General features: G+C 59.3%; 1 protein-coding gene across 1 annotated transcript in view; it reads right to left on the bottom strand.

The window, feature by feature from the left end:
- Positions 1-21,331, bottom strand: part of SND1 (staphylococcal nuclease and tudor domain containing 1) — a 131,748-nt gene that overhangs the window by 23,222 nt on the left and 87,195 nt on the right. The window contains 2 exon segments of the mRNA XM_080363608.1: positions 10,296-10,333; positions 10,336-10,404. Of these exon segments, the coding sequence (XP_080219734.1) occupies positions 10,296-10,333; positions 10,336-10,404 (107 nt within the window).

Below are 21,331 nucleotides of genomic sequence, written 5' to 3'. Positions count from 1 at the left end.
TTAGCAACTGATTTGCGTAACGCGCCGCTGTGCCGCACCCCGGCCTGGCGGGTTGGAACCTCCGCCATCCGGTTAACGCCGAAACGGGTGGAGAGGGTGACGCAGTGGCACCGGTGAGACCCCCCCGAGTCCCCAGGATGGGGCGCGGGGTCCCCTATATCTGCCGTGATGTCCCCGGCCGCCGCGTGGCCTCGGTGCTGCGGCCACGTGCCGGTGGTTCCCGGAGCGCATCAGTGCCGGGTGAGCGGGCGCCGCGACGCGCCGGCGGAGCCTGGCGGGACCCGGCCGGTGCCGGAAAATCAACCTGCACCTTGGGGAGAGGCGGCAGCCCGGCCGATGTAATTAAATCAGGCACCTTGTCACAATTAGGCTGCTCGTTTGCGCGACGCGGGGGGACGCAGATCCGGGAGATGTCCCGGCGCTGCCGCGGCGCAGCTGCCGAGCTCGGTGCCACCGCGGGTGAGCCGGAGCGTCCTGGTCCCAGGCGGTGCCACGTGCTGGTGCGCGGGGGGATTTTGGGGAGGATTTTTGAGGGGATACCCCCTGGGGGGGCTGCTCAGGGGGAGGTTTGTGGGGGATGCTCCTTGGGATGCTTGGGGCAATGCTTGGGGGGGTTCCAGGGGGCATTTTGGGGGGGATGCTCCCAGAGATGTTCCAAGGGATGCTCGGGGGGATTTTTTTGGGGGGGGGTCGGGGGGATGCTCCCAGGGATGCTTGGGGGATACTTGGGGTGATGCCTGGGGCAATTTTTGGGGAGATGCTCCCAGAGATGCTGAGGGTGATGCTCAGGGGGATCTTTAGGGGGATGCTTGGGGAGATGCTCCCACGTATGTTCCAAGGGATGCTCAAGGGGATTTTGGGGGGGATTTTAAGGGGATGCTCAGGGGATGCTCAGGGGATGCTTGGGGGAATTTTGGGGGAGATGCTTGGGGAGATGCTCACAGGGATGCCTGGGCAGAGTTTTGGGGGGATGCCCAGGGTGATGTTCTCCTGCCCTTCGGGCTCTCCAGCCCCATTTTTTCCCAAAGGCTCCGTCAAGGAGCGAGGGCTGAGACCTGCTGGAGAGGCTTCGTTAGGCTTTTAATGAGCTCCTGGACCGGAGCTGCTTCTCCTCTGGAGGATTCCGGCTCCTGCATTCCTGGGAAGGGCTCGGCAGCACCGAAGGCAGGTGGGGACCATCACCGGCCCCGTGGCAGGCAGGTAGGGATGCAGGCAGGGATGCAGGAGAGATGCAGGGAAGGATGCAGGAGGGATGCAGGCAGGGATGCAGGAGGGATGTAGACAGTGATCCAGGCAGGGATGCAGGCAGGGATCCAGGCAGGGATGCAGGCAGGGATGCAGACAGTGATGCAGGCAGGGATGCAGGCAGCGATGCAGACAGTGATCCAGACAGGGATGCAGGAGGGATGCAGACAGTGATGCAGACAGTGATGCAGACAGTGATGCAGGAGGGATGCAGACAGTGATCCAGGCAGGGATGCAGGCAGGGATGTTCTCCGCCTGCTCCGCAGAGCACCGCCTGCCCCTTTTCCCAGCTCGGCACAGCGCCGCGGCCTCCGGGGCTCCTGCAAACTGCTGACACAGCAGCTGGAGCCTCTAATTAAAGGCAAAATGGGGCTGGCGAGGGGAAGGCCAGGGAAGAGGGGAGACATACCTGCCTGCATCCCTGCATTGGTTGGCTGACTGACATCCCTCCTGAAATAAGCCACTGTACTGAGATAACTGTCTGCATCAGGAATTCCTGAGAGCGGGAGCTGGGGAGGGACAGGGAGGGGAACAAGGAGCATCACAGCGAGGATTTTGTGACAAACACCCGGCTGCTTTGCTCCCATCAGTGGAGGGAGGAAGCACTACCCTCGACCCCCAGCTCCTGCTGGAGCCCCAAAATCTGGGGGGGAAACAGGGGTTCCCTGCTCTGGGAGGGGCAGGGGGAGCTGGTGATGAGGGACACGTCACCTACGCACCCGCCACACGTTTGGGGACGAGGGACAAATACGCACACGCGGGCGGAGCCGGGTGGTGGCACCTTGGGGGCATTTTTGAGCTTCTGCCCCCAGAGGGTGCTTAAATAACTTGGGCACTGCGCCCCGTGGGGGGTGGGATTTGGGGGTCCCCCCAGCCCTGGGGCAGAGGGCGCAGGGACACGGTGGCCCCGCTGCCAGCTGGGCACCACATGAACCTTGAACCAGCTCAGAGAGAATGTCCCCAAGGGCCATCGGGGCACCCACCCCCTGCAGGGGCTCCCCCAAAACTCCCCAGCTGCACCCCAAAACATGGGGCTCACCCGACGCCTCTGATGAATCCAGCATCCTTGTGGCACCACACAAAGGGACCGTCCCACCGCTGCCACCCCACCCCGGGGCTGGGGGTGCCTGTTCCGGGGGGACACAGGAGCTGTTCGGAGCAGCCCCCCCTTCCCAGTGCCTCCCAGTGCCCAGAGCCCGCTGGGCTCAGCCCCGGCAGCGCCGCGGCGGCAGCTGCGGCTTTGTTTGAGGCTCCATCGAAATTCCACGCGCGTCCCGGCCAGATGGGGCGAATGGACGGCCGGGGTGGGCGCAGGAAGGACAAACGCGGCCGGGGACGGGGGGACAGGCGCCGGGGCTGAGCCAGCCCGGCTGCACCCGCTGTGCCGGCACCCAGGGGTGGGGGGTTCCACCCCAAGAGCCGGCAGGACCCCCGGGAGTGGGCACGACCCCCCGAGAGCTGGCAGCAGTTTACACCGTGAGACGATGAGGAGGGACAGAGAGGCCCAGCACACCCCAGTGTCCCCATGTCCCAGTGTCCCCATGTCCCTCTGCCCAGCAGCCTGTGGTGATTTGGGTGGGTACAGGCTCTTGATGCTCCAAAACCCTAGAGGTGGCCGCACTGTCATGCAGCTGTGCCCACATCTGCATTCACATCTGTATCTGTACGCACATCTGAGCCCACAACCACAGCCACACCCACAATTAACAGCTGTACCTGCAGTGACATCTACATCCATGCCCATATCTGCACCTGCAGACATAGCTGCATCCATAATGTATTTGCATATGACCACATCTGTGTATATGCCCACATCTGTATAAATGCCCACATCTGCATCCACAACATCTGTACCCATACCCACATTTAAACCCACAACCACAACTTTATCCACAGCCACATCTGCATCTACAGCCACATCTCTGTCTGTAGCCCCATCTGCATCAGCAACCTCAAGTGCACCCATGGCCACATCTGCAGCCACTTCTGTATATGTGCAAACATTTTCACCCACATCTGCATCCACGCCCCCATCTACATCAACATCTGTGTCCATACCCGCACCTGCATCTACAAGCACATTTGTATCCGCAGCCACATTTATACCCACAACCGTATCTGCATCCACAGCCACAGCTTTATCCACAACCACATCTGCATCTGTAACCATATCTGCATCTCCAGCAACAGTGACACCCATAACCACATCTGCACCCACGGACACATCTGCATCCATGTCCACATCCACAGCTGCACCTGCATCCATTCCCATACCTGCACCCACACCTGCATCCCTGTCCACATCTGCAACTGTGCCCACAACTGCATCTACATATACATCTGCTTCTCTGGTCACATCTGCACCCATGGCCACAACTGCATCTACAGCTACACCTGCTTCTCTGGACACATCTGCACCCACATCCACATCTGCATCTACAGCTACACCTGCTTCCCCTGCCACATCTGCACCCATACCCACACCTGTATCCCTGTCCACATCTGCACCTGTGCTCACAACTGCATCTACAGCTACATCTGCTTCCATGGCCACATCTGCACCAATATCCACATCTGCAACTGTGCCCACACCTGCCTCCCCTGCCACATCTGCACCAGCACCCACATCTGCACCAGTACCCACACCTGTATTCCTGTCCACATCTGCACCTGTGCCCACATCTGCATACACAGCCACACCTGCTTCTCTGGCCACATCTGCACCCACATCCACATCTGCATCTACAGCTACACCTGCCTCCCCTGCCACATATGCATCCACATCCACATTTGCACCCATATCCACACCTGCATTCCTGTCCACATCTGCAACTGTGTCCACAACTGCATCTACAGCTACATCTGCTTCTCTGGCCACATCTGCATCCACATCAACATCTGGACCCGTGCACACACCTGCATCCACACCTGTGCCGGCGTGGCCCTTGTCCCCGTCCCCAGTGCCCCAGAGCAGCCGTAGCCTGTGCGGTGCCGAGACACAGCCGGGACCGCGGTGGGTCCGCACCCACACCAGGACACCCCCGGCTCATTAAGCTGTGTCGGGATTTATGTGGCCACACCATGGTGAATGTAAAGAGATGAATGAATCGCCGGCAGCACCGGTGTCAACCAGCCGGGGTAGGGAGAGCAGGAACGGCGGAGTTTGATCTCCACAGCCGCTCGGGGAGGCGGGGAAAGGCTGCCGAGGGCATTTTTTCATCCGATATTGAAATTATGAATCACGGCGTAATTACACAAAATGGAGCTGGTGCTCCGGTGACACCGAAGTTTCAATCAGCCGAGTTGCAGGAGTTGAGGGAATTTTAATATCAAGAGACTTTAATGAGAGCGCAATAAAACAAGGACGGGAAGTCAGAGACGGGAGGCACGTTTGTGGCAAATCCCTACGTGGGTTCAGCAGCCCCGAATTGGCCTCGTCCCCCCAGATTTGGCCTCGTCCCCCCGGATGCAGTCACGGCACCTGCATTTTCCTCGAAGGATTGGCAGGAAAAGCCCAAATCTGCGCCCGAAGGCGCCCCCCACAGCCGGGGGCTGCCCGTCCTCCTGCCGGGAGCACCGCGAACGCGCCGCTTGCCATGTTCTCCTTCCGAAGATCAAAAGAAAGTCATTTACAGTTTTTCAGCCGAGAAGATAAAGCCGCTCCCCTGCGGGGCGACTGATGGAATTCGGATTAGCTGAGGCCACGCGAGGTGGTGCCGCCGAGCAGGGCGCTGTGCCGGTGCCGGGAGCTGCTGCACGGGCCGGCGGTTGCCACGTGTCTGCCCTGCATCCACCATGCATTTGCCGTTTGTGCATCACGCATCTGCTGTGTGTGCATCACGCATCTGCCATGCATCCAGCACAGATCCACTGTGTATCCGTGATGCATCAGCCATGCATCCATCACGCATCTGCTGTGTGTGCATTACACATCTGCCGTGCATCCACCATGCATCCACCATGTATCCGTGATGCAACAGCCATGTATCCATCACGCATCTGCTATGTATGCATCACGCATCTGCCATGCATCCACCGTGCATCCAGCACACACCCATCGTGGATCCGTGATGCATCAGCCACGTATCCATCACGCATCTGCTGCGTGAGCATCACACATCTGCCATGCATCCACCGTGCATCCATCATGCATCCACCACACACCCATCGTGGATCCGTGATGCATCAGTCATGTATCCATCACGCATCTGCTGCATGTGCATCACGCACCTGCCATGCATCCACCGTGCATCCATCATGCATCCACCACACACCCATCATGTATCCGTGATGCATCAGCCATGTATCCATCACGCATCTGCTGCGTGTGCATCACGCATCTGCCGTGCATCCACTGTGCATCCAGCACAGATCCATTGTGTATCCGTGATGCACCAGCCATGTATCCATCACGCATCTGCTGTGTGTGCATCACGCATCCACCACACACTCACTGTGTATCCGTCACACATCTGCTGTGGATCCACCACTGAGTCCCCTCTGTATCTGCACATCCTCCCCTGGGCATCCCCCCTGCACCTACTGCTCACCCACTGTGCTGCTGTGCGACCCCACACATCTGTGCATCCACGCATCTGTGCATCCACACATCTGTGCATCCACACATCTTCTGTGCACTCACCCTGCATCTAGTGTGTACCTGCCCTGCATCCGCTGTGCATTCGCCCTGCATCTGCTATACATCCACCGTGCATCTGCTGTGCATCCGTTCTGCATCCGCTGCGCATCCAGCATGGACCCGCTGTGCACCTGCTGTACTTGTGCTGTGCAACCCTGCACAGCCACTGTGCATCCACCGCGCATCTGCTGTGCATCCAGCATGGACCTGCTGTGCATCTGCTGTGCAACCCTGCACATCTGCTGTGCATCCGCCCCGCATCCGCTGTGCATATGCCCTGCATCCACTGTGCGTTCACCCCGCACCTGGTGTGTACCTGCCCTGCATCCTCTGTGCGCTCGCCCTGCATCTGCTATACATCCGCCATGCATCTGCTCTGCATCCTCTGCATCTGCTGTGCATCCGGCATGGACCCGCTGTGCTGCTGCTGGGCAATCCTACACATCTGCTGTGCATCCACACATCCTCAGTGCATTTGCCCTGCATCTGGTGTGTACCTGCCACGCATTCGCCCTGCATCTGCTACACATCCACCATGCATCTGCTGTGCATCCACTCTGCATCCACTGTGCATCCAGCACGGACCTGCTGTGCATCTGTTATGCAACCCTACACATCTACTGTACATCCACGGTGCATCCAGCATGGACCTGCTGTGCATCTGCTGTGCAAACCTACACATCTACTGTACATCCACGGTGCATCCAGCATGGAGCTGCTGTGCATCTGCTGTGCAACCCTGCACATTTACTGTACATACACTGTGCATCCAGCATGGACTTGCTGTGCATCTGCTGTGCAACCCTACACATCTACTGTACATCCACAGTGCATCCAGCATGGACCTGTTGTGCATCTGCTGTGCAACCCTACACATCTATTGTACATCCACAGTGCATCCAGCGTGGACCTGCTGTGCATCTGCTGTGCAACCCTGCACATCTACTGTACATACACTGTGCATCCAGTATGGACCTGCTGTGTATCTGCTGTGCAACCCTGCACATCTACTGTACATCCACGGTGCATCTAGCATGGACCTGCTGTGCATCTGCTATGCAAACCTACACATCTACTGTACATCCACGGCGCATCCAGAGTGGACCTGCTGTGCATCTGCTGTGCAACCCTACACATCTACTGTACATACACTGTGCATCCAGCATGGACCTGCTGTGCATCTGCTGTGCTTCTGCCCTGCATCCAGGCAGGGATGCAGATCCTCTGTGCATCCGCTGTGCTTCTACTGTGCAACCCCACACATCTGCTGAGCATCCACTCTGCATCCTCTGTGCATTTGCCCTGAATCTGCTACACATCCGCTCTGCATCTGCTGTGCAACCCCACGTATCCTCTGTGCATCTGCCCTGCAGCCACCCTGTATCCGCCATGCATCCGCTGTGCATCTGCTGTGCAGCCCCCACGAATCCACTGTGCATCCAGCGTGCATCTGCTGAGCAGCCACCACACCTCTACCATGCATCCACTGTGCATCCATCATGTATCGTCTTCCACGCAGCCACCCTGCATCTGCTGTGCATCTGCTGTGCATCCACCATGCATCTGACATGCATCCGCTGTGCATCCACCATGTATCTTCTGTGCAGCTGCCCTGCATCCACTGTGCATCTGCTGAGCATCAACCACTATGCGTCCACTGTGCATTCATCATGTATCTGCCACAACAGCCACCCTGCAGCCACCCTGCTTCTGCTGTGCATCCACGGGGCATCCTCTGTGCTTCTGTGGTGCAACCCCACTGCGCATCCACCTGCATCTGCTGTGCATCCACTGTGCATCTCCTGTGCATCTGCCCTGCATCTGCTGTGCATCCACTCTGCATCTCCTGTGCATCCACTGTGCATCTCCTGTGCATCTGCCCTGCATCTGCTGTGCATCCACTCTGCATCTCCTGTGCATCCACTGTGCATCTCCTGTGCATCTGCCCTGCATCTGCTGTGCATCCACCGTGCATCTCCTGTGCATCCCCTGTGCATCTGCTGTGCTTCTGTGGTGCAAACCCACATAACCTCTGGGCATCCGTCCTGCATCCACTGTGCATCCACCCTGCACCTCCTGTGCATCTGCTGTGCATCCAGCCTGCATCTCTTGTGCATCTGTTATGTGTCCACTGAGCATCTGCTGAATATCCACCACACATCTACTCTGCATCCACTGTGCACCCCTTATGTATCTGCCACACAACTACCCTGTATCCCTCCTGCATCCGCTGTGCATCTGCTGTGCAACCCCACACATCTGTGGTGCAACCACCATGAATCCACCGTGCATCTGCCCTGCATCTGCTGTGCATCCACCATGCACCTGCTGTGCATCCACCATGCACTTGTTGTGCATCCGCCCTGCATCTGCTGTGCATCCGCCGTCCATCCACCACGCACTTGCTGTGCATCCACCCTGCATCTGCTGTGCATCCACCATGCACTTGCTCTGCATTCGCCCTGCATCTGCTGTGCATCCGCCCTGCATCTGCTGTGCATCCACCATGCACTTGCTCTTCATCCGCCCTGCATCTGCTGTGCATCCACCATGCATCTGCTGTGCATCCGCCCTGCATCTGCTGTGCATCCACTGTCCATCCACCACACACTTGCTGTGCATCCACCACGCACTTGCTGTGCATCCACCATGCATCTGCTGTGCATCCACCATGCACTTGCTCTGCATCCGCCCTGCATCTGCTGTGCATCCACCTTGCATCTCTTGTGCATCCACCTTGCATCTCTTGTGCATCCTCTCTGTGTCAGCTGAGCATCTACCAGGCATCCACTGTGCATCCCTTATGTATCTGCCATACAACTACCCTGCATCCGTCCTGCATCTGCTGCACATCTGCTGTGCAACCCCACACATTTGTGGTGCAACCCCCATGACTCCCCCATGCATCCACTGTGCTTCTGCTGGGCATCTTCCCTGCAGCCGCCATGCATCCTCCCTGCAGCCCCTGTGCTGCTGCTGTGCAACCCCACACATCTGTGGTGCAACCCCCATGACTCCACCGTGCATCCACTGTGCTTCTGCTGGGCATCTTCCCTGCGGCCGTCATGCATCCTCCCTGCAGCCCTGTGCTGCTGTTGTGCAGCCCCACACATCCACCCTGCATCCACCCTGCACCTGCGCTGCATTCACCATGCACTTGCTTTGCATCCACCATGGATCCACCCTGCGTCTCTTGTGCGTCTGTTCTGCATCCACTGAGCATCTGCTGAGCATCTACCCCACATCTACCACGCATCCACTGTGCATCCATTGTGCATCTGCCACAACAGCCCCCTGCACCCACCCTGCACCCACTGTGCATCTGCTCTGCAGCCACTCAGTATCCCACCATGCATCCACTGTGCATCCATCGTGTGTCTGCCACACAACCACGCTGCATCCGTCCCGTGTCCACTGTGCTGATGCTGTGCAACCCCACATGCCGGTGCTGCATCCACCGTGCATCTGCCGAGCAGCATCTGCACCTCCCACGCATCCACGGTGCGTCTGGCGTGGATCTGCCACGCAGCCACCCTGCAGCCACCACGCATTCGCCCTGCATCTGCTGTGCAACCCCCACAAATAGAAAATAAAATAAAATAAAATAAAATAAAATAAAATAAAACAAAACAAAACAAAACAAAACAAAATAAAGCAGCAGAGGTGGCCCCACCTGTCCCCTGCCTGGAGAAGCCACCGATCCCCACCCCGTCGCTGCCTTCAGCCAGGGCAGGTTTAGCGCGACATCGCTGGGATTTATGGACAGGCACCAAACGGCCGGGGATGCTCTCGGCACCACCCGGTATGTACCAGCACACGGCTCCCACCCACCCCCAGCAGTGCCGGAGCCACGGGGATGGGGGGTCCCATGGGCACCGCTGTGCCCTGGCCCCCCCGGCACAGCCCCTGGCAACGGCCCGCGCTCAGACTCCCCCACGTTGGAGCATCGCTCAGGTCTGGCACCAGCACCGCGACTCAGAGTCCCCATACTAGGACATGACCAGCATCCAGCGCCGGCACCGCGGCTCAGACCCCCACACAGGGACATCACCAGGATCCATCACCCAGACTCAGACCCCCCATGCCGGCGCATCACCAGCGTCCATCACCGTGGCTCAGAACTCCCCACGCCGGGACATCGCCAGGGGCTGGCACCGGAACCGTGGCTCAGACCCATCACACCAGAACATCACCAGCATCCAGCACCAGCACAGCCGGCAAAACCACGACGCACCAACACAGAGAGGCGAGCGGGGCCAATCCAGCACCACCGGCGCAGTGCAGCTTCCCCCGACTCTCGCCTTTGCCCTTCGGCAAGTTCCGCGCCCCCCCGGCATCACCAGCACCCCCCGGCCCGGCACCCCACCGTGTCCCCACGTGTCCCCCCGCGTGGTCCCCGCGTGTCCCCTACCTCCCGCTGCAGCACCAGCTCCTTGGTGAAGTGCGTGGCTCCTCGCTGAAGGGCTCCCCCTCCTGCACCAGCCCCGGCAGGTTCCGCGCCCCCCGGGGACACTCGATGCCTGCGGGAGGAAGAGGAGGGAGAGGAGGGTGAGCTGGCTGGGGTCCAGGGGGAGCACTGCTGGGGACGTCACCTGGAAGGGATGTTTTGGGGAGGAAAGGGGTCACCCGAGTCAGGTGGGATGTGACCAGCTCCTGTGACACAGGAGGGTCCCCAGCGCTGGCACTGGCTTGGTATGGGGACAGGAGACTGGGACAGTGATGGGGACAGGAGACTGAGACAGTGATGGGGACAGCAGGGATGGGGCATGGGGACGAGCCAGCAGGGATGGGGACAAGCAGAGGATGAGCAATAAGGGATGGGGACACAGGGACAAGTTGGGAAGAGACAGTGGGGATGGGGACAAGCAGGGACAGGGACATGGGGACAAGCAGAGGATGAGCCATCAGGGATGGGGACACAGGGATAAGCAGGGATGGGGACACGGGGACAAGCAGAGGATGAGCCATCAGGGATGGGGACACAGGGACAAGTGGGGGAAGAGCCAGTGGGGATGGGGACACAGAGACAAGCAGGGATAGGGATATAGGGACAAACGGGATCAGTCAGCAAGGATGGGGACACAGGGACAAGCCAAAAAGGATGGGGACATGGGAACGAGCAGGGGAAGAGCCAGCAGGGATGGGACAGAGGAACAAGTCAAAAAGGATAGGGACACAGGGACAAGCAGCAGATGAGACAGAAGGGACAGGGACATGGGGATGAGACTGTGGGGATGGGAACATGGGGACAAGCAGGGGACAAGCCATCAGGGATGGGGACATGGGGACAAGTGGGGGAAGAGTCAGTGGGGATGGTGACAAGGGGACAAGCAGGGATGGGGACATAGGGACAAACAGGGGATGAGCCAGCAAGGATGGGGATATGGGGACGAGCAGGGCAAGAGCTGGCAGCGATGGGGACACAGGGACAAGCTCCTTGGGGAGGGCTCCCCACTCCATCCCAGGCTGGGGGCAGGGGGGAGCCCTGTCCCTGTCCCTGTCCCTGTCCCCAAACCACCCACCCTGCCACAGGAGCTGCCTCAGAAGGGGTTTTGTGGACCCCCTGGGGGTTTTGGGGACCCCAGGGTGCAGCTGGGGTGTGACACCCCCACGCTGTGTCACGGGGAGCCTCATCCCCCTGCCCCCCACCCCGTAAACCACCGCGAAAAACCACTTGAAAACACGGGGAGGAGAGGGAGGGTGCGGGGGCACCGGCCCACGCCCAGACCCCTTCCCTGCCTCAGTTTCCCCACCTGCAAACCGAGGTGACCACCCGGGCTCCCCAAAGCGCTGCCAGCGCCAGCAGAGATTATTAAACGGGGAAGTGCTGCATTATTAATTGTGTTTTACAGAACTGGTTATTAATGAAGTGCTGGGAATTACACGGAGCGGCCGCCTGAGCTGTGGGCAGATGGATGAGGAGGAGGATGAGGATGATGAGGATGGGGATGAGGATGAATATGATAAGGATGTGGATGATGAGGATGGGGATGATGAGGATGGGGATGGTGGAGATGGGGATGATGAGGATGGGATGAGGATGATGGGGATGAGGATGATAAGGATGGGGATGATGAGGACGGGGATGATGAGGATGGAGATGATAAGGATGAGGATGATGAGGATGGGGGATGAGGATGATGGGGATGAGGATGATAAGGATGGGGGATGATGAGGACGGGGATGATGAGGATGGGGATGATGAGGATGGGGATGATGAGGATGGGGGATGATGAGAACAGGGATGATGAGGATGGGGATGATGAGGATGAGGATGATGGAGATGGATATGATGACGATGGGGATGAGGATGATGGGGATGAGGATGATGAGGATGGGGATGATGAGGATGATGGAGATGGGGATGATGGGGATGAGGATGATGAAGATGATGAGAACAGGGATGATGAGGATGGGGATGATGAGGACAGGGATGATGAGGATGAGGATGATGGAGATGGATATGATGACGATGGGGATGAGGATGATGGGGATGAGGATGATGAGGATGGGGATGATGAGGATGATGGAGATGGGGATGATGGGGATGAGGATGATGAGGATGGGGATGATGAGGACAGGGATGATGAGGATGATGAGGACGGGCATGATGAGGATGAGGATAGCAGCCCCAAACATCAGGACAGAGAGATTTCCGGAAACGCAACAAACGTGGGCTGCGGGGTCCCGGGCCCCAAACCACCCAGCACCAGCTGCACCATGCACGGACCCTGGTTTGTGAGTGGGAGGAAGGAGCCGAGACCCGTCTCCTCCTCCTCGTCCTGGCACACGGCTCCGGCACGGCTGGCGCTGCGCCGAGGCCACGCACGGATCCCGTGCAAACACGCTCCCGGCGGTCTCCAGCAACGAGCATCCTCCAGCACCGCAAAACGAGGCGCCGGAGCTGCCAAGAGCGTGTCTGCCCTTCCTCCTCCATCCGCGAGCGAGCGGGGGCTGGGGGAAGGGAGCTGCAGCTTATGCACCGCGGCGGCGACTTTATTTTTCCTCTACAGAAAGCGATTTGAAGAAATCGCTGAGGAAGCCTCCGAGTCCTTAAATAAAATACAAAAGCCAAGCGCAGCGTTTTTGCAGGAGATCCCGGCACACAAATACCCTGAGCCCAGACAGCAGCTCCAGGTGCCACCTCAGATCCTCTTTGTGCCCCTGACACCTCCTAAACCCGCATGAGCAACGGCAAAGGAAAACCTCAAAGGGATGGGACGAGTGCACTCAGCCCCACAAACACCAGCGAGGGGAGCGAGCCCGGCAAAGTTCCCCGGCCAAGGCGAAGCGGCGGCTCTGCCGCTGCCTCCCAGGAAGCCGTAACGTGTCGGTCTGCGCAGATGAGGGATGCGGTTTGGAGCACCGCAGCGTGCGGCGGCCACCGCGCTCCCCTGGGGTCTCTGACCCCGCCACAAATCACTTGTTCCGAACGCTCGGGCCGGGCAGCGCGCCCTGGTGCCGGCGGGGTGGGGGAGGCGGGGGCCGGCGATGCAGAGGAGGCTCCTACCCGGTCCCATCCCCCAAGGGTGGAAGTCAAGGGCTGGGGACAAACACCCCGCAGCATCCTGGGGTAGCCATAGCATCCCGGGGTACCCCAGAGTGTCCCACAGCATCCTGCAGCATCTCAGAGCATCCCTTGGTATCCCACCTCATCTCGGGGTATCCTGCAGCATCCCTGGGAATTCTGCAGCATCTCAGAGTACCCACAGCACCAAGAGTGTCCCACAGCATCCCGGGGCATCCTGCAGCATCTCAGAGCATCCCTTGGTATCCCAGGGCATCCCGCAGCATGCCACCTCATCTTGGGGTATCCTGCAGCATCCCAGGGCATCTTGCAACATCCCAGGACATCCTGCAGCATCCCGGGGTACCCACAGCATTCAGGACATCCCAGAGTGTCCCGGGGTATCCTGCAGCATCTCAGAGCATTCCTTGGTATCCCAGGGCATCCCGCAGCATGCCACCCATCTCATCTCAGGGTATCCTGCAGCATCCCTGGGAATCCTGGGGTAACGCACAGCATCCCAGAGCACCCCAGAGCATCCACAGTATCCCGGGGTATCCCCAGAGCACCCTGGGGCATCCCATTTCATTTCAGGGCACCCTGCAGCATCTCTGGGCATCCTGCAGCATCTCAAGGTACCCACAGCAAACCAGGGCATCCTGCAGCATCTCAGATCATCCCTTGGTATCCCAGGGCATCCCGCAGCATGCCACCTCATCTTGGGGTATCCTGCAGCATCCCTGGGGAATCCTGGGGTAACCTGCAGCCATCCCAGAGCACCCCACAGCATCCCACAGGATCCTGGGCATCCCAAAGCACCCTGGGGCATCTCACAACACCCCAGGACATCCTGCAGCATCTCAGGGTACCCACAGCATCCTGGGGCATCCTAGAGCATCTCAGAGTATCTCGGGGCATTCTGCAGCATCTTGGGGTATCCTACAGCATCCAGGGTAACCCACAGCATCTTGGGGTACCCCACAGCACCCTGGGGAATGCCACAGCATCCCAGGGGCATCCTGAAGCATGGTGGGGTATCCCAGTGTATCCTGGGGTACCCACAGCATCTTGGTGCATCTCGCAGCATCCCCCAGGAATCTCAGGGTTTCCCACAGCATCCCAGAGTATCCCCAGAGCATTCTGGGGCATCTCAGAGCATCCCACAGCACCCTGAGGCATCTCAGAGCATCCCAGGGCATCCAGCAGCATTTCTGGGAATCCCGGGATATCTCACAGCATCCCAGGGTACCCACAACATCCTGGGTATCTCGGGCTTTCCCACAGCATCCTGGGGTACCCACAGCATGCTGAGGCATCGTAGAGCATCCCACAGTATCCCAGGGCATCCTGCAGCATCCTGGGATTTCTCACAGCATCTTGGAGCATCCCACAGCATCCCAGAGCACCCCAACTCATCTCGGGATACCCCGCAGCATCGCAGGGTATCTTTCAGCACCCCTGGGAATCCTGGGGTACCCTCAGCATCCTGGGACATCTCACAGCATCCTGGGGTACCCCAGGCTTTCCCTCAGCCTCCCAGGGTGCTCACAGCATCCCATAGCATCTTGGGGTACCCTGTAGCATCCTAGGGCATCTTTGAGCAACTTGGGGTTCCCCAGAGAATCCCAGGGTACCCACAGCATCCAAAGGCATCCCGCAGCATCCCAGAGCATCTTGGGGTACCCACAGCACCTCGGGGTACCCAGAGCATCCTGGGGCATCCCGCAGCATCACAGAGACCGGTGGAGGGACCGATCCTGCGCTGCTGGGGAGTGGAGCCCCCAGCACCACCCCCCGGCTCATTTCACCAGTGGTTGGGGGGTTTGTCATACAATAACAAGGCTAATATATCACATGTAATATATCATATACAAGATAGAAAATAAATTATATCTATGTAATATTGAAAATAAATTATATATATAATAAAATAGCAAATAATAAATAATAATATATAATATACAGGGTGCTTGAAAAAGATGGACCCAATTTCAAAGTAATTTCAATTTCTTTTTGAAATACCCTGTATAATATAAATTACTCCTATATATCACTATATAGCGTATATCTATATATTCACAGGAGAGCACTGCTTGTCCATGGATAAACCACGGGGGTTTATCCCTCAGCAAAAACCCCCACGAATGTCTCCATGGAAAATCTCCATGATTTACCATGAAATTTCCAGCCCCTGGAGCGGGGGCTTTGCCAGCCCGGCTGTCTGGGCTTTAAACAGCGTTTTTCCCCCAGCTGTGCCGTAACCGCGACCAGCACCGCGGCGCAGGGGTGGCACCGCACGAGGTTCGCCGGTGCTGGATCGACCCTGGGAGGATTGATGGAGTTTGGGAGAAATCGGGGGGCAGAGGGAGGAGAGGAGCATCAGCCAGAGACCCAAACGCCAAGGAGCGGTGCCGGATCCTGACGGCTGCACCGCGCAGGGGCTCCGGGTCCCCTCCAACCCTTTTAACCGGCAGCGCTGGGGCAGGATGGTGCTGCCTGTCCCCAGGGGATAGCGGTGACGCCGGGCGGCTGGTGGTGATGCCAGGGGCCTGGCAGTGACACTGGGGTCTGGCAGTGACACCGGGGTCTGGTGGTGACACGGGGGTCTGGCGGTGGTGCCAGCGGCCTGGCAGTGACACCAGGGTCTGGCAGTGACACCGGGGTCTGGCGGTGACACCGGGGTCTGGCAGTGACACTGGGGTGTGGTGGTGACACTGGGGTCTGGCGGTGACACTGGGGTCTGGTGGTGACACCAGGGAGTGGCGGTGATGCCAGGGGCCTGGCAGTGACACCAGGGTCTGGCAGTGACATCGGGGTCTGGCAGTGATGCCAGGGGTCTAGCGGTGACACTGGGGTCTGGTGGTGACGCTGGGGTCTGGCGGTGACACTGGGGTCTGGCGGTGATGCCAGGGGCCTGGCAGTGACACCAGGGTCTGGCAGTGACACCGGGGTCTGGCAGTGACACCAGGATCTGGCGGTGACACTGGTGTCTGGTGGTGACGCCGGGGTCTGGCGGTGACACTGGGGTCTGGCGGTGACACCAGGGTCTGGCGGTGATGCCAGGGGTCTGGCAGTGACACCAAGGTCTGGCAGTGACACCAGGGTCTGGCGGTGACACCAGGGTCTGGTGGTGATGCCAGGGGCCTGGCAGTGACACCGGGGGGTGGCGGTGACGCCAGGGGGTGGCAGTGACACCGGGGGCTGCCTCTTGCCGTAGGCAGCACCCCCGGCGCCGAGTCGTGATGGCGACTTGGCTGCTGCCGCGTGGGAGCGCGGCGTATTTTTAAAGCTCGTCCCTACCAAAATAGAGGCTGTCGGGAACAGGCAAACAGACGGCAGCGGGGAGGCTGCCAGAGCGCGCCGGCGCTGGCTAACGCGCCACAGGGACCCCCGGCCTGGCACCGCGGCAGAGGCCACAGCGCTCAGCTCACCGCAGCCCCACGCACCGGGGACTGGGACGGACAGACTGACGGACACACCAGCCTGTGGGGAAATGCTGCTCCGCTGCACCCCGAAAGCGCAGGGCTGCGGCTTTTGGGGTGACCGCGTCCTGACACCGCGTGTCTGTGGCATCTGGTATCACCACATCTCAGGGTTTGGGGTGACCATGTCCTGACGCTGTGTCTGCAGTATGTAGGGACGACGCGTCCTGACGCTGCACATCTGCAGGGTTTGGGGTCACCACACCTCAGGATTTGGGGTCACCGTGTCCCGACACTGTGTGTCTGCAGCCTTTGGGGTCACCGGATCCCAAATATTGCAGCTTTTGGGGTCACCGTGTCCTGACACCATGTGTCTGTGGCATCTGGTGTCACCACATCTAAGTCTTTGGGGTCATCATGTCCTGACACTGTACCTGCAGCATGTGAGGTCACCGTGTCCTGACACCTGACTGCAGCATCTGGTGTCACCTCATCTCAGCATCAACATTTGCAGCATTTGGGGTTCCTGCACCCCAACACTGCACATCTGCAGCATCCGGGGTCACCACATCTCAAACGCTGCAGCTTTTGGGGTCACCATGTCCCCACAGCATGCATCTCCAGCATCTGGTGTCACCAAATCCTGACACCGTATCTGCAGCATTTAGGGACAACATGTCCCGACCCTGCACAACCTGCAGCTTTCGGGGTCACCACATCTCAGATGCTGAAGCCTTTGGGGTCACCGCGTCCTGACACCCCGTGTCTGTGGCACCTGGTGTGTCACCACATCCCACTGCAGCATCCGGGGTCACCGTGTCCTGACACCCTGTGTCTGTGGCACCTGGTGTGTCACCACATCCCACTGCAGCATTTGGGGTCACCATGTCCCCACAGGACACATCCGCATCCCACACCGATGTGGATGCTCTGCCCCGCAACCCGGAGCCCCCAGGAGACCCCCCATCCCCAGGACGTGTCCCTGTGTCCCCGGGCTGCTGTGACACTGTCCCCGAGCTGCTGTGACACTGTCCCCGAGCTCAGCCATGATGGCGGGTACCCCAATTGGGGACCGAGCGGCATCAGCGCAGCATCCTCGCTGCCAAAAGCCGTGACTTGGCACCGCGGGGCTGCATGGCCGGTGACGTCCCCTCGGGGTCACCGGCTCCCCATGGAGACACCGACATCCCGGCTCCGCCGTCACCATCATCCTCCTCACAGAGAAACGCCGCATCGCCATTCCCCCCCTAAATACGCAGCTTCCGTGGCTCCTCTGCAAAATTTTGGGGCACCCGCACCCCAACAGTGTCGGGGGTGCAGCACAGGCCCCCCCATCGCCCCGCGGGGCCCGATCCTGCTGCCGAGAAGGCGTCAGGCTGGGAAAGCAGAACCCGAGGATTAAATTAGCGCCTCTCTATTTGCACATATTTATAGCACTCCAACGTATATATTTTAGCTGGGAAGACGGGCTGAGGCTCCCTCGAGAGCATCCTCCAAGTCACATTTACAAGGGACCTGTCTTCTCTTTATGATGCTCATTTGCATTGGAGATACCTATATTTAAAAAACGCAAGCATTGATAAAATACGGAGATTTATGGTGTTTCTGGCTCAAAGCGATGGGTGAGCAGAATAGCAAAATACAAGTAGGTGTGAGTGCAGAGACCCAGAGCACTGGGCTCATTGTCACACCTCCCAGGTCCTCACACTGTCACCCCACTGCTGCTGCCCACCACCCGCCCCCATTGTTTTATATGATGTCGTTAACTCAGGCAATTAATCAATTAGCAGGTTGGCCCTATAAAACCACATGAGCGTGGGATGATGTGAGGGAAGGGAAGGGAAGGGAAGGGAAGGGAAGGGAAGGGAAGGGAAGGGAAGGGAAGGGAAGGGAAGGGAAGGGAAGGGAAGGGAAGGGAAGGGAAGGGAAGGGAAGGGAAGGGAAGGGAAGGGAAGGGAAGGGAAGGGAAGGGAAGGTGCTGTGCCTCATCCACACTGGGACAACCCCAAACTGGGATCCCCCTGCTGAAACCCTCCCAAACTGGGCCCCCCCTGCTCTGCAGTGGGTGCCCCAGGGTGGGCACGGACCCAGGGGGGTGGCTGAGGGTGGGCTGGGACCCTCAGCCCCCCTGGGACACCGGTGCTGTACTGGAGCTAATGACGGATGGGGAGTTGGGGAGGTCAAGAGGACACCCCAAAGTCCAGCTGATGGGAGCGAGCAGAGGCTGGTGGAGGGCTAGGAGGTCAGGAAGCCCCATGGGGGATGATGGTCCTGGGGGGCCACGGAGAAGGATTAGGGAGCAGGGACCTGCATGGAGCAGGGATACTGTAGGACCATGGAGCAGAGGTCCCCACGGTGGAGGGACCACATGGCACAGGGACCCTCATGGAATAGGGACCCCCATGCAGCAGGGATGCCCATGCAGTAGGGACCCCCACAGCACAGGGACTCCCATGGTGCAGAGATCCCATGGCACAGAGACTGTCATAGAGCAGGGACTCCATGGCACAGGGACCCCCACAACACAGGGACTCCCATGGCGCAGGGACCCCATGGGACAGGGACCCACATGGAGCAGGGACTCCATGGCACAGGGACCCCCACAACACAGGGACTCCCATGGCGCAGGGACTCCCATGGCGCAGGGACCCCATGGCGCAGGGACCCCATGGCGCAGGGACCCACATGGAGCAGGGACTCCCTGGCACAGTGACCCCACGGCTCAGCAGCACGGCGCAGGGCTCAGCACCACGGCGCAGGGCTCAGCCAGACACAGGCTCTGCCACCGCGGCGCTGGGACCCCCCCAGGGCGCCGGTGCTCAGAGGTGGGGGACAACCCAGCTGCTCAGCTCAGTGCACACAGGGTCCCCCCAGCAGGATCCCCTTCTCCCCTCTCCTCTCACCCCATTTCACCCTCCAGCACTCACCGCAGCGACCCCCCCAGAACCCCTGCGGTCTGGGGACTCCCAGAGCCCCCCCAGCCACCTGCCCTTTCATTAGCTGTTTCACTGAATAATTGATCAGGGCTCATTAGAGGCAGAGCTGCTTCAATAACCAAGTTTGCCTTACTCAGGGTAAAAGTTTAATTTCCCAGCGCCGCGAGCTGGGAGAGGTGCCAGCGCTCCCAGCTCCCCCGCTGTCCCCGTCACCACGTGTGTCCCCATCACCATGTGTGTCCCCGTGCCAGGGCACCCTAAACCGCCATCGCGGTGACTGCGCACCCAGGGCGGCTGCGCCCGCAGGACACCCGGCTCTTGCTTTGGGGTTTGTCACCAACCAGAGCGATGGGGACAAACAGCCCACTGCGAGGATGAGGAGGGGACGAGGCTGATGCACCGAGCTCGCCGGCATCGGTGGCAACAGCTAACTGGCACGCTACCTGCCTCTTTAGCCTGTAATTAATGTGTACAGCTTGATTAGAGAGCCCGGCTGGGGAATAGCTCCCTGGGGAAGAGCCGGGGGGCAGGAGCAGCGTCCTCCCCCAGCGCCGATGGCAGCAGGGAGGGAGCCGCATGGCTCTCCCTGTACTCCAGAGGCATCTCCAGCAGCGCCGTTAGCACAGCACGGCTGCAGATGGGCAACGGGGGACGGTCCTGAGCGATGCAGGACGATCCTGAGCGATGCAGGGCGATCCTGAGTGATGCAGGATGCTCCTGTGTGCTGCAGGATGCTCCTGTGCAGCACAGTACAATCCTGTGCAACGCAGGATGATCCTGAGCGATGCAGGATGCTCCTGTGTGCTGCAGGATGCTCCTGTGCAGCATAGTACAACCCTGTGCAATGCAGGGTGCTCCTGTGCAATGCAGGATAATCCTGAGCGATGCAGGATGCTCCTGTGTGCTGCAGGATGCTTCTGTGCAGCACAGTACAACCCTGAGCAATGCAGGACGATCCTGTGCAATGCAGGACGATCCTGTGCAATGCAGAATGATTCTATGTGCTGCAGGACGATCCTCTGCAATGCAGGATGCTCCTGTGTGCTGCAGAACGCTCCTGTGCAGCACAGTACAATCCTGTGCCACGCAGGGTGCTCCTGTGCCAAACAGAGTGATCCAGTGTAACATGGTACAATCCTGTGCAGCACGGGATGCTCCTGTGTGATGCAGGACAATCCTGCACAATGCAGGATGCTCCTGAGCAATGCAGGATGCTCCTGAGCAATGCAGGATGATCCTGAGCAATGCGGGATGCTCTTCTGCAATGCAGGACAATCCTGTGCAATGCAGTACAATCCTGCACAATGCAGGATGCTCCTGAGCAATGCAGGATGATCCTGAGCAATGCAGGATGCTCTTGTGCGATGCACGATGATTCTCTGCAATGTAGGATGCTCCAGTGCAGCACGGGATGCTCCTGAGCCAGGCGGGATGCTCTTATGCAATGCAGGACGATCCTGTGCAATGCAGGACCATCCTCTGCAATGTAGGGTGACCCTGTGTATTGCAGGATGATCCCGTGCAGCACAGGATGCTCCTGTGTGGTGCAGGATGATCCTGTGAGATGCAGGATGCTCCTGTG

The sequence above is a fragment of the Nesoenas mayeri genome (assembly GCF_963082525.1).
Source record: "Nesoenas mayeri genome assembly, chromosome: 1".
NCBI classification, from domain to species: domain Eukaryota; kingdom Metazoa; phylum Chordata; class Aves; order Columbiformes; family Columbidae; genus Nesoenas; species Nesoenas mayeri.
The sequence above is the reverse complement of the archived record's forward strand: the minus strand, read 5'-3'. Positions and strand labels throughout refer to the sequence as shown.